Consider the following 13,919-nt stretch of genomic DNA (forward strand, 5'->3'; position numbering starts at 1 on the left):
TACACTTTGTCCCTAGGAGAGACTGACCCCTTAACCATGTCACTGCCATTAGTACACTTTGCCCCTAAGAGGGACTGACCCCTTAACCCTGTCACTGCCATTAGTACACTTTGCCCCTAAGAGGGACTGACCCCTTAACCCTGTCACTGCCATTAGTACTATTTGCCCCTAGGAGGGACTGACCCCTTAACCCTGTCACTGCCATTAGTACTATTTGCCCCTAGGAGAGACTGATCCCTTAACCCTGTCACTGCCATTAGTACACTTTGCCCCTAGGAGGGACTGACCCCTTAACCCTGTCACTGCCATTAGTACACTTTGCCCCTAGGAGGGACTGACCCCTTAACCCTGTCACTGCCATCAGTACACTGTGGTCCTTTTCTAGAACAGAAATGCTTTGCTATTATTACCCATCTCTCCATCACGAAACCCGCCAGACGCTGGCCTTTTTAACCCCTTTGATGCCAGTGGAATCCGCACTCACCACAAAGTCGAGCGATACCTTTTCTCGTCCACGGTGACCACGGAGCGGAAGAATCTGTCGAGCGGCCGCTGCACCTGAGAAGACAGATTAACCTCTTCTTTGCCTGATAAAAGGAGCAGCTCCCGGGCAGGGAACGGGAAAGAAAGGGAAGGGAAAAAAGCAACTATGTATTTTTGGGTGGGTCACATTTAAGATGGCTGCCTCCAATATATCTTATTTCCCAGTTAGTGAAATATTAGTCTTTGCTGGGATGCTGCTCCATGCATCCACTACCTGTTCAATGAGCAAAGGTCCTCGTCCGTTTGCCGTTCCTGACGCTTTGTTATAGAATGGTGGAGCAGGCGCAGGACATGTGTGTATGTTACACGCGTACCTCACGTGCACGAGGATACGGAGGGGACGATGCAGAGTTCGGGAGAGGCCGGGTATAAACCACATCTCTGTTATTCCACTGAAATGCATCACAACCTGCACATCTCGCGGAGCAGCAGAGCAGCACAGCGCCGCACAGCAGAGAGCAGCACAGAGCCACGCCGGGCAGAGCAGTCGTGCAGAGAGCAGTGCAGCAGAGAGCCGCGCAGAATAGCAGAGAGCAGCACGGCAGAGCAGAGCGGCAGAAAGCCACGCAGAGCGGCAGAAAGCCACGCAGAGCGGCAGAAAGCCACGCAGAGCGGCAGAAAGCCACGCAGAGCGGCAGAAAGCCACGCTGTGCGGTTTTGAGGGTTGGTGGGAATAACGTATTTAGTCCCTTTAGTTCATTCTGCAGGAACAAGTCTGCAATCCAGTCTCTCTCTCACCTACGCTCTGACACCCCGTCCCTCACCCTGCCTCCCTCTCGCCCGTGCCCCACCTCTCTCTCGCCACACCCTCTTGCCCCCCTACGTACGGTTTGGTAGCCGGGCTGGGGCAGCCTCTCCTTCCTGCACCACTCCAGCAGGAACATTTTGGGGGTGATCTGGGGGGGGTACTCCCGCCTGCAGGAGGAAGACAGAAAACGCTTAACCCCTTCGCTGCCAATAAATGTGTAACGGGCCGGAAACTCTACTTTTGCCCACGCTGTAGGCGGCAGGATCTTAATTTAAACGTTTTCTCACCGGTCGAACCTGACGGCCATACGTACGATGTCCGGCTCCTCTCCTTCGCTCTCCTCCTGCGCCGGCGTCTCGCCAGTCCCGGACTCCCCCGACGCTCTCCTGGCTTCCCGCGATGCTCTGCAGCGCTCGTAAAACGCACTCATCTCGAACACCTCGCTGCGGCAAAAACATGCAAGCACGCGGTCAGCGGCTCCGTCGTATAGTGGGGCCGAGTATCTCGATGACCACACCGCCCCATACATTGCTGTGATGAATTATTGGGTTTTTTGGGGGGGGGGGAGGTGGGGGGAGAGAAGGGGTTAATTATCAGAGATGGCACTTTTAACCGCTTCTAGACCGGGGAGCTGTGCGGCGCAGGGTTGGCGGGTTAAAAAATCGTCAAACGGGTTATTTTGACTGGATGTAATGTGGGCTCCCAGCCACAAGGCGGCAGCGTTTCTGCACCGCGGACACAGGTCTAAGGCTGAGTCCCCGCATGAGCGGGAACTTGCCCTATTACATTTAACAAACAGCAGCAAGCACCGCCCGCTCAGCACCAGCGGGGACTCGGCCTTAGGCTGCAGCCTCGCTGGCGCTGACCGCGCTGAGCGGACGGCACTTGCCGAGTTCACTTTGTGCAAAGTGAATTCTGCCGTCCCCGCTCACGCGGTGCACGCTTGTGCGCGGGCACACACGCTCTCCGAAGCTTGGCACTTGGGAAGTCAAAAAAAGTGTGTTTGAAGCACGCTCAATTGGCCCCCCCATGGAATCCCCCCCCCCAGCGTGTGCTCGTAAAATCGGACAGGACACCCACGCTCATGCTTGGAGAGTTGGTGATGTCACCACTCAAGCATGAGCGCGGTCAGCGCCACAGGGCCGCAGCCTTAAACTGACAGACCTCTTTGTGTGTGTATATATATATATCTTTATTTATATGGCGCCATTAATGTACATAGCGAGTCACAGCAGTAACACACGGGACATAATAATATAAATGACAAATAATACAAAACAATAAGGGCTTCAGACAAAAGTAACATTATGGAAAGGAGTCCCTGCCCCGCAGCTTACAATCCTTCCTCGGCAGTGCGCTCAGCAACACATCGCTATCCAGCAAAGGGTTAAAACAGCGGGGGCCAACTCCAGTCTTCAAGGGCCACCAACAGGTCAGGTTTTAACGATATCCCTGCTTCAGCACAGGTGGCTCCATCAGTTGAGCCACTTGTGCTGAAGCAGGCTCTTCGACTGAGCCACTGATTGAGCCACTTGTGCTGAAGCAGAAGATATCCTTAAAACCTGACCTGTTGGTGGCCGTTGAGGACTGCGGTTGGCCGCCCCTGGGTTAAAACCAGCAAAGAGAATTCTTAGTCTGTGATTATTGGCGAGAACGGCGAATAAGAGACAGACTTTGTAAGGTTTGTCCATAGAAAAAGAATCGATATTAATTAGATCCCAATTAATTAGGCGTTATCGCATGCAGTAATAATAACATAACGGTATCCCGTCCGCAACGATATTACATCTTATCACCATGATATTAATCATTTCTGTGCAATTATTATACAGATTCTTATTATCAGTAACTAACAATGGAATCCCTGCCCCGCAGAGCTAGCAATCTAAGCGGAGTACTGGGAGACTAAGTGTACGACATGGCCCACCATCCAGATTGTACGCGTTCGGGTACGCATGTTACAGCAGGATTATAACACGCTTCTAAATGCTTCTCTGATAAAGTTTTCAGAGAGAAGGTGGAGACAGAGTGGGAGAGAGAAGCAAAGAGAGAGGCCGAGAGAGCGAGAGAGAGGCAGAGAGAGAGAGGGGGATTGAGCCAGAGAGAGGTAGAGGCAAAGAGAGAGGCAGAGAGAGGTAGAGGCAAAGAGAGACAGAGAGGCAGGCAGAGAGAGAGAGGCAGGCGCAGAGAGAGAGAGAGGCAGACAGAGAGAGAGAGAGAGAAAAAGAGAGATAGGGAGGCAGGCAGAGAGAGAGAAAAAGAGAGAGAGGGAGGCAGGCAGAGAGAGAGAGAGAGAGAAAAAGAGAGAGGGAGGCAGGCAGAGAGAGAGAAAAAGAGAGAGAGGGAGGCAGGCAGAGAGAGAGAGGGAGGCAGGCAGAGAGAGAGAGGGAGGCAGAGAGAGAGAGGGAGGCAGGCAGAGAGAGAGAGGGAGGCAGAGAGAGAGAGAGGGAGGCAGAGAGAGACCAAAAGGTAGATACAAGAGGGACAGAAAGCCAGGGAGCCCGCGGTGACACAACCAGCGCTCACCAGATATCCTGCGTCGACTGTGCCGCGTGAAGCTGCTTTCCCAACGGAGACTCCATCAGCTCCCGTAACATCTGGCACAGGCAGTACTTGGTGTTACTGTAATGGTTATCGTAGCGCACGGCCTGCGGGAGGGATTACCCTGTAAGAGCGGTCTCCCTCTGCCCCTGTACGAGCGGTCTCCCTCTGCCCCTGTACGAGCGTTCTCCCTCTGCCCCTGTACGAGCGGTCTCCCTCTGCCCCTGTACGAGCGGTCTCCCCCTGCCCCTGTACGAGCGGTCTCCCCCTGCCCCTGTACGAGCGGTCTCCCCCTGCCCCTGTAAGAGCGGTCTCCCTCTGCCCCTGTACGAGCGGTCTCCCTCTGCCCCTGTACGAGCGGTCTCCCTCTGCCCCTGTACGAGCGGTCTCCCTCTGCCCCTGTACGAGCGGTCTCCCTCTGCCCCTGTACGAGCGGTCTCCCCCTGCCCCTGTACGAGCGGTCTCCCCCTGCACGAGCGGTCTCCCTCTGCCCCTGTACGAGCGGTCTCCCCGAGCCCCTGTACGAGCGGTCTCCCTCTGCCCCTGTACGAGCGGTCTCCCTCTCCCCCTGTACGAGCGGTCTCCCTCTCCCCCTGTACGAGCGGTCTCCCTCTCCCCCTGTACGAGCGGTCTCCCTCTGCCCCTGTACGAGCGGTCTCCCTCTGCCCCTGTACGAGCGGTCTCCCTCTCCCCCTGTACGAGCGGTCTCCCTCTCCCCCTGTACGAGCGGTCTCCCTCTCCCCCTGTACGAGCGGTCTCCCCGAGCCCCTGTACGAGCGGTCTCCCCCTGCCCCTGTACGAGCGGTCTCCCCCTGCCCCTGTACGAGCGGTCTCCCTCTCCCCCTGTACGAGCGGTCTCCCCGAGCCCCTGTACGAGCGGTCTCCCTCTCCCCCTGTACGAGCGGTCTCCCTCTCCCCCTGTACGAGCGGTCTCCCCGAGCCCCTGTACGAGCGGTCTCCCTCTGCCCCTGTACGAGCGGTCTCCCCCTGCCCCTGTACGAGCGGTCTCCCTCTCCCCCTGTACGAGCGGTCTCCCTCTCCCCCTGTACGAGCGGTCTCCCCGAGCCCCTGTACGAGCGGTCTCCCCCTGCCCCTGTACGAGCGGTCTCCCCCTGCCCCTGTACGAGCGGTCTCCCTCTCCCCCTGTACGAGCGGTCTCCCTCTCCCCCTGTACGAGCGGTCTCCCCGAGCCCCAGTACGAGCGGTCTCCCCGAGCCCCAGTACGAGCGGTCTCCCCGAGCCCCAGTACGAGCGGTCTCCGCCTGCCCCTGTACGAGCGGTCTCCCCCTGCCCCTGTACGAGCGGTCTCCCTCTCCCCCTGTACGAGCGGTCTCCCCGAGCCCCAGTACGAGCGGTCTCCGCCTGCCCCTGTACGAGCGGTCTCCCTCTCCCCCTGTACGAGCGGTCTCCCTCTCCCCCTGTACGAGCGGTCTCCCCGAGCCCCAGTACGAGCGGTCTCCCCCTGCCCCTGTACGAGCGGTCTCCCTCTCCCCCTGTACGAGCGGTCTCCCTCTCCCCCTGTACGAGCGGTCTCCCGAGCCCCAGTACGAGCGGTCTCCCCCTGCCCCTGTACGAGCGGTCTCCCTCTCCCCCTGCACGAGCGGTCTCCCTCTCCCCCTGTACGAGCGGTCTCCCCGAGCCCCAGTACGAGCGGTCTCCCCCTGCCCCTGTACGAGCGGTCTCCCTCTCCCCCTGCACGAGCGGTCTCCCTCTCCCCCTGCACGAGCGGTCTCCCTCTCCCCCTGTACGAGCGTTCTCCCCGAGCCCCAGTACGAGCGGTCTCCCTCTCCCCCTGTACGAGCGGTCTCCCCCTTGCTATAGAGGTAGAGGCGTACCCTGCGGAAAGGCGGTTCGGTTTCGCTAACATAGATCCGGTCACGCGGTCCGAAGCGAGCATCCCCAGGACCCAGAATCCAGCAAAACCGACCGACCCAAATATAGATTCCCCTAATCCTTCGCTACCGCAACACGCCCGCCCCGACAGCAAAGTGTACTAAGGGCGAAACCGCGCGGCCCCTCCCCGCTGGGCGTGTCATACTATACCCCCTCCCCTTCCTGTGTGACTCACGTGTCTGATGTATTCTCTCATGACGTCACCCAGGGGCAGCGCACCCTCCGGCCTGAAGATGGATGGGTTCCACATGGCAGCCCGTGCCACCATTACTGACGCAGCGCCCGTGGCACGGCGGAACGCTGCTATGTCTCCGAACTCGCGGATCCGCTCCTGTGAGCCCCCGCTGCCGGGGAGGCGGACAATTCACAGAGGGAGAGAGGGGGGGGGGGAGAAATATTGCTAAAAAATAAATAAGAAAAGTGAGGATGCACAACACGAAAATCCGTATACGGTGAGAAAGTAGAGAGCCAGCAAACCATTCAGGGATGGCTTTCCTTTATACTGGGCTCATGAATTCTAGAGGTGTGTTATTGGGACTTACTTGGCAATCACAGGCACGGACACGGCGGCGGCGATCGCCCGGATAATGTCGCAGTGTACGGGGTGCTGCGGCCTCTCCTCCTTCTTCCTTTGCAGAGAGAGCACATTAGCAGTGTGGTTATCAGCGCAGCGCCCACAGATGTTCCCCGCCCGCCCCCCCCCCCCCCGCGCTAAAAGGATTCTGTCGCACGACACGCGATGAAAATCACGAAAGCCGGCACCTCGGGGTGTCCAGGACAGGTCATGCTATAAATGGGCGTTTGTACGGTGAGGGGGGAAATCGCGTTGAATGCTCACGTCCCTGGGGGGCCACGTGATGACTACCCCAAGTGAACACGTGGTATCGCTGTCCGGAAGACTGGGGGCACTCAGCCAGCACTCAGAAGGTTAAAGGGGCAGCCCAGCCTAGGACAAAAGTGACCTGTTTAAAATGAGCCACCCCCCTAACCTAACTGACCATTTGTTTTACAGGATTGGAAGGGAGGGGTCTCCAGATCCGAACCGTGCTGAACCCCCCGCATTCCCCAGATACGCCCTAGTTTTTAAAACGGGGATTTAAATTAAACGGCTGTCCAATAGGAAGTCACAACCAGGGATGTTGCAGCTTCCATTTGGCCAAAGATTTGGCAGCCATTTTATTTCCCCGGAGGGAACTTCACCAGTAAGTAACTCGGGTACCGAGGGGTCCCTGGAGATGTAAATGGAGGTGTTGGGCTCAGGGGACCCCCAGTTTCAATCCTGGAGGGGGAAGAGATTTAAAAAAAAAAAAAAAATGGTGTACTAGAGTAACAGTACTAGAGTATCAATACGGCTCCTTTTACAACCTCTAGCCGTTTTACAGAGTACAGTTCTCATTTCATCACTAGTGACAGTAACCGGAGTCTTCACCTTCCGTGCACCGCGACGGCAGCTACGCCCGTTCTCTCGATGCGTTTCACCAGTGCTACCGTCTCCTCCAGCTGCAAGAGAGCGCACAGGTATTCAGGGTCAGAAACACTCTACAGCAGGGGCGGGCAACTCCAGTCCTCAAGGGCCACCAACAAGTCAGGTATTAAGGATATCCCTGCTTCAGCGCAGGTGATCCCGTCACTGATTGAGACACCTGTGCTGAATCAAGGATATCCTGACCTGTTCGTGGTACTGGGGTAAACAAGTTAAAAAGCAAGGGTTCTTGTGGAGTAACGCATGCGTGGGATGTGCCGTGTGTATAATGGGTGTCCATGTGGAGTAACGCATGTGTGGGATGTGCCGTGTGTATAATGGGTGTCCTTGTGGAGTAACGCATGCGTGGGATGTGCCGTGTGTATAATAGTGTCCTTGTGGAGTAACGCATACGTGGGATGTGCCGTGTATATAATAGTGTGTCCTTGCGGAGTAACGCATACGTGGGATGTGCCGTGTGTATAATAGTGTGTCCTTGTGGAGTAACGCATACGTGGGATGTGCCGTGTGTATAATAGCGTGTTCTTGCGGAGTAACGCATACGTGGGATGTGCCGTGTGTATAACAGTGTGTTCTTGTGGAGTAACGCATGCGTGGGATGTGCCGTGTGTATAATAGCGTGTTCTTGCGGAGTAACGCATACGTGGGATGTGCCGTGTGTATAATAGCGTGTTCTTGTGGAGTAACGCATGCGTGGGATGTGCCGTGTGTATAATAGCGTGTTCTTGCGGAGTAACGCATACGTAGGATGTGCTGTGTGTATAATAGTGTGTTCTTGTGGAGTAACGCATGCGTGGGATGTGCCGTGTGTATAATAGCGTGTTCTTGCGGAGTAACGCATACGTGGGATGTGCCGTGTGTATAATAGTGTGTCCTTGTGTGCAGTAACGCATGCGTGGGATGTGCCGTGTGTATAACAGTGTGTTCTTGTGGAGTAACGCATACGTGGGATGTGCCGTGTGTATAATATTGTGTTCTTGTGGAGTAACGCATGCGTGGGATGTGCCGTGTGTATAATAGTGTGTTCTTGCGGAGTAACGCATGCGTGGGATGTGCCGTGTGTATAATAGCGTGTTCTTGCGGAGTAACGCATGCGTGGGATGTGCCGTGTGTATAATAGTGTGTTCTTGCAGAGTAACGCATACGTGGGATGTGCCGTATGTATAATAGTGTGTCCTTGTGCAGTAACGCATGCGTGGGATGTGCCGTGTGTATAATAGTGTGTTCTTGTGGAGTAACGCATACGTGGGATGTGTCGTGTGTATAATAGTGTGTCCTTGTGCAGTAACGCATGCGTGGGATGTGCCGTGTGTATAATAGTGTGTTCTTGCAGAGTAACGCATACGTGGGATGTGCCGTGTGTATAATAGTGTGTCCTTGTGCAGTAACGCATGCGTGGGATGTGCCGTGTGTATAATAGTGTGTTCTTGCAGAGTAACGCATACGTGGGATGTGCCGTGTGTATAATAGTGTGTCCTTGAGCAGTAACGCATGCGTGGGATGTGCCGTGTGTATAATGGTGTGTTCTTGTGGAGTAATGCATACGTGGGATGTGCCGTGTGTATAATGGTGTGTTCTTGCGGAGTAACGCATACGTGGGATGTGCCGTGTGTATAACAGTGTGTTCTTGTGGAGTAACGCATACGTGGGATGTGCCGTGTGTATAATAGTGTGTTCTTGTGGAGTAACGCATGCGTGGGATGTGCTGTGTGTATAATAGTGTGTTCTTGTGGAGTAACGCATGCGTGGGATGTGCCGTGTGTATAATAGTGTGTTCTTGCGGAGTAACGCATGCGTGGGATGTGCCGTGTGTATAATAGTGTGTTCTTGCGGAGTAACGCATGCGTGGGATGTGCCGTGTGTATAATAGTGTGTTCTTGCGGAGTAACGCATACGTGGGATGTGCCGTGTGTATAATAGTGTGTTCTTGCGGAGTAACGCATACGTGGGATGTGCCGTGTGTATAATAGCGTGTTCTTGTGCAGTAACGCATGCGTGGGATGTGCCGTGTGTATAATAGTGTGTTCTTGCAGAGTAACGCATACGTGGGATGTGCCGTGTGTATAATAGTGTGTCCTTGAGCAGTAACGCATGCGTGGGATGTGCCGTGTGTATAATGGTGTGTTCTTGTGGAGTAACGCATGCGTGGGATGTGCCGTGTGTATAATAGTGTGTTCTTGTGGAGTAATGCATACGTGGGATGTGCCGTGTGTATAATGGTGTGTTCTTGCGGAGTAACGCATACGTGGGATGTGCCGTGTGTATAACAGTGTGTTCTTGTGGAGTAACGCATACGTGGGATGTGCCGTGTGTATAATAGTGTGTTCTTGTGGAGTAACGCATGCGTGGGATGTGCTGTGTGTATAATAGTGTGTTCTTGTGGAGTAACGCATGCGTGGGATGTGCCGTGTGTATAATAGTGTGTTCTTGCGGAGTAACGCATGCGTGGGATGTGCCGTGTGTATAATAGTGTGTTCTTGCGGAGTAACGCATGCGTGGGATGTGCCGTGTGTATAATAGTGTGTTCTTGCGGAGTAACGCATACGTGGGATGTGCCGTGTGTATAATAGTGTGTTCTTGCGGAGTAACGCATACGTGGGATGTGCCGTGTGTATAATAGCGTGTTCTTGCGGAGTAACGCATACGTGGAATGTGCCGTGTGTATAATAGCGTGTTCTTGCGGAGTAACGCATACGTGGGATGTGCCGTGTGTATAATAGCGTGTTCTTGTGGAGTAACGCATACGTGGGATGTGCCGTGTGTATAATAGTGTGTTCTTGCGGAGTAACGCATGCGTGGGATGTGCCGTGTGTATAATAGTGTGTTCTTGCGGAGTAACGCATACGTGGGATGTGCCGTGTGTATAATAGTGTGCTCTTGCGGAGTAACGCATACGTGGGATGTGCCGTGTGTAAAATAGTGTGCTCTTGCGGAGTAACGCATACGTGGGATGTGCCGTGTGTATAATAGTGTGTTCTTGTGGAGTAACGCATACGTGGGATGTGCCGTGTGTATAATAGTGTGTTCTTGCGGAGTAACGCATACGTGGGATGTGCAGTGTGTGTATAATAGTGTGTTCTTGTGGAGTAACGCATACGTGGGATGTGCCGTGTGTATAATAGTGTGTTCTTGTGGAGTAACACATACGTGGGATGTGCCGTGTGTATAATAGTGTGTTCTTGTGGAGTAACGCATACGTGGGATGTGCCGTGTGTATAATAGTGTGTTCTTGTGGAGTAACGCATACGTGGGATGTGCCGTGTGTATAATAGTGTGTTCTTGTGGAGTAACGCATACGTGGGATGTGCCGTGTGTATAATAGTGTGTTTTTGCGGAGTAACGCATACGTGGGATGTGCCGTGTGTATAATAGTGTGTTTTTGCGGAGTAACGCATGCGTGGTATGTGCCGTGTGTATAATGGTGTTCTTGCGGAGTAACGCATGCGTGGGATGTGCCGTGTGTATAATAGTGTGTTCTTGTGGAGTAACGCATACGTGGGATGTGCCGTGTGTATAATAGTGTGTTCTTGCGGAGTAACGTATGCGTGGGATGTGCCGTGTGTATAATAGTGTGTTCTTGTGGAGTAACGCATACGTGGGATGTGCCGTGTGTATAATAGTGTGTTCTTGTGGAGTAAGGCATACGTGGGATGTGCCGTGTGTATAATAGTGTGTTCTTGTGGAGTAACGCATGCGTGGGATGTGCCGTGTGTATAATAGTGTGTTCTTGCGGAGTAACGCATGCGTGGGATGTGCCGTGTGTATAATAGTGTGTTCTTGCGGAGTAACGCATGCGTGGGATGTGCCGTGTGTATAATAGTGTGTTCTTGTGGAGTAACGCATGCGTGGGATGTGCCGTGTGTATAATAGTGTGTTCTTGCGGAGTAACGCATGCGTGGGATGTGCCGTGTGTATAATAGTGTGTTCTTGCGGAGTAACGCATACGTGGGATGTGCCGTGTGTATAATAGTGTGTTCTTGCGGAGTAACGCATACGTGGGATGTGCCGTGTGTATAATAGTGTGTTCTTGCGGAGTAACGCATGCGTGGGATGTGCCGTGTGTATAATAGTGTGTTCTTGCGGAGTAACGCATACGTGGGATGTGCCGTGTGTATAATAGTGTGTTCTTGTGGAGTAACGCATGCGTGGGATGTGCCGTGTGTATAATAGTGTGTTCTTGCGGAGTAACGCATACGTGGGATGTGCCGTGTGTATAATAGTGTGTTCTTGCGGAGTAACGCATACGTGGGATGTGCCGTGTGTATAATAGTGTGTTCTTGCGGAGTAACGCATACGTGGGATGTGCCGTGTGTATAATAGTGTGTTCTTGTGGAGTAACGCATACGTGGTATGTGCCGTGTGTATAATAGTGTGTTCTTGCGGAGTAACGCATGCGTGGGATGTGCCGTGTGTATAATAGTGTGTCCTTGTGGAGTAAGGCATACGTGGGATGTGCCGTGTGTATAATAGTGTGTTCTTGTGGAGTAACGCATACGTGGGATGTGCCGTGTGTATAATAGTGTGTCCTTGTGGAGTAACGCATACGTGGGATGTGCCGTGTGTATAAAAGTGTGTTCTTGTGGAGTAATGCATACGTGGGATGTGCTGTGTGTATAAAAGTGTGTTCTTGCGGAGTAACGCATACGTGGGATGTGCCGTGTGTATAATAGTGTGTTCTTGCGGAGTAACGCATGCGTGGGATGTGCCGTGTGTATAATAGTGTGTTCTTGCGGAGTAACGCATACGTGGGATGTGCCGTGTGTATAATAGTGTGTCCTTGTGGAGTAAGGCATACGTGGGATGTGCCGTGTGTATAATAGTGTGTTCTTGTGGAGTAACGCATACGTGGGATGTGCCGTGTGTATAATAGTGTGTTCTTGTGCAGTAACGCATACGTGGGATGTGCCGTGTGTATAATAGTGTGTCCTTGTGGAGTAACGCATACGTGGGATGTGCCGTGTGTATAATAGTGTGTTCTTGCGGAGTAACGCATACGTGGGATGTGCTGTGTGTATAAAAGTGTGTTCTTGTGGAGTAACGCATACGTGGGATGTGCCGTGTGTATAATAGTGTGTTCTTGCGGAGTAACGCATACGTGGGATGTGCCGTGTGTATAATAGTGTGTTCTCGCGGAGTAACGCATACGTGTGATGTGCCGTGTGTATAATAGTGTATTCTTGTGGAGTAACGTATACGTGGGATGTGCCGTGTGTATAATAGTGTGTTCTTGTGCAGTAATGCATACGTGGGATGTGCTGTGTGTATAAAAGTGTGTTCTTGTGGAGTAACGCATACGTGGGATGTGCCGTGTGTATAATAGTGTGTTCTTGCGGAGTAACACATACGTGGGATGTGCCGTGTGTATAATAGCGTGTTCTTGTGGAGTAACGCATTCGTGGGATGTGCCGTGTGTATAATAGCGTGTTCTTGCGGAGTAACGCATACGTGGGATGTGCCGTGTGTATAATAGTGTGTTCTCGCGGAGTAACGCATACGTGTGATGTGCCGTGTGTATAATAGTGTATTCTTGTGGAGTAACGCATACGTGGGATGTGCCGTGTGTATAATAGTGTATTCTTGTGGAATAACGCATACGTGGGATGTGCCGTGTGTATAATAGTGTGTTCTTGTGCAGTAACGCATACGTGGGATGTGCCGTGTGTATAATAGTGTGTTCTCGCGGAGTAACGCATGCGTGGGATGTGCCGTGTGTATAATAGTGTGTTCTCGCGGAGTAACGCATACGTGTGATGTGCCGTGTGTATAAAAGTGTGTTCTTGTGGAGTAATGCATACGTGGGATGTGCCGTGTGTATAATGGTGTTCTTGCGGAGTAACGCATGCGTGGGATGTGCCGTGTGTATAATAGCGTGTTCTTGCAGAGTAACGCATACGTGGGATGTGCCGTGTGTATAATAGCGTGTTCTTGCGGAGTAACGCATACGTGGGATGTGCCGTGTGTATAATAGTGTGTTCTTGCGGAGTAACGCATACGTGGGATGTGCCGTGTGTATAATAGTGTGTTCTTGCGGAGTAACGCATACGTGGGATGTGCCGTGTGTATAATAGTGTGTTCTTGCAGAGTAACGCATGCGTGGGATGTGCCGTGTGTATAATAGTGTGTTCTTGCAGAGTAACGCATGCGTGGGATGTGCCGTGTGTATAATAGTGTGTTCTTGCAGAGTAACGCATACGTGGGATGTGCCGTGTGTATAATGGTGTGTTCTTGCGGAGTAACGCATACGTGGGATGTGCCGTGTGTATAATAGTGTGTTCTTGCGGAGTAACGCATACGTGGGATGTGCCGTGTGTATGATAGTGTGTTCTTGTGGAGTAAGGCATACGTGGGATGTGCCGTGTGTATAATAGTGTGTTCTTGTGGAGTAACGCATACGTGGGATGTGCCGTGTGTATAATAGCGTGTTCTTGCGGAGTAACGCATGCGTGGTATGTGCCGTGTGTATAATAGTGTGTTCTTGCGGAGTAACGCATACGTGGTATGTGCCGTGTATAAAAGTGTGTTCTTGCGGAGTAACGCATGCGTGGGATGTGCTGTGTGTATAAAACTGTGTTCTTGTGGAGTAACGCATACGTGGCTCTTACCGAGGGAAGGATGCGGATTTTACAGGTCACGGGTTTGGACACGCCTCGGACCAGGGTGCTAAGTATCTGTGGGGGAAGAGAAGAAGCTTTGAAGTCCTTTGTAAGACTC

The 13,919-nt window shown here is 52.9% G+C and overlaps 1 protein-coding gene across 4 annotated transcripts in view; it reads right to left on the bottom strand.

The window, feature by feature from the left end:
* DUS2 (dihydrouridine synthase 2) overlaps positions 1-13,919 on the bottom strand; it is a 41,980-nt gene that overhangs the window by 1,553 nt on the left and 26,508 nt on the right. For 2 of the 4 annotated variants that reach the window (XM_075576952.1, XM_075576953.1), the window contains exons 8-15: positions 13,811-13,876; positions 7,155-7,225; positions 6,268-6,354; positions 5,901-6,069; positions 3,818-3,939; positions 1,579-1,734; positions 1,371-1,458; positions 485-558 (exon numbers count right to left, since the gene is read on the bottom strand). In XM_075576952.1, the coding sequence (XP_075433067.1) occupies positions 485-558; positions 1,371-1,458; positions 1,579-1,734; positions 3,818-3,939; positions 5,901-6,069; positions 6,268-6,354; positions 7,155-7,225; positions 13,811-13,876 (833 nt within the window). The remainder of the gene's footprint in view (positions 1-484; positions 559-1,370; positions 1,459-1,578; positions 1,735-3,817; positions 3,940-5,900; positions 6,070-6,267; positions 6,355-7,154; positions 7,226-13,810; positions 13,877-13,919) is intronic. The other 2 variants (XM_075576954.1, XM_075576955.1) reach the window with 2 other exon arrangements.

Source organism: Ascaphus truei, chromosome 19, assembly GCF_040206685.1.
Source record: "Ascaphus truei isolate aAscTru1 chromosome 19, aAscTru1.hap1, whole genome shotgun sequence".
NCBI lineage: Eukaryota > Metazoa > Chordata > Amphibia > Anura > Ascaphidae > Ascaphus > Ascaphus truei.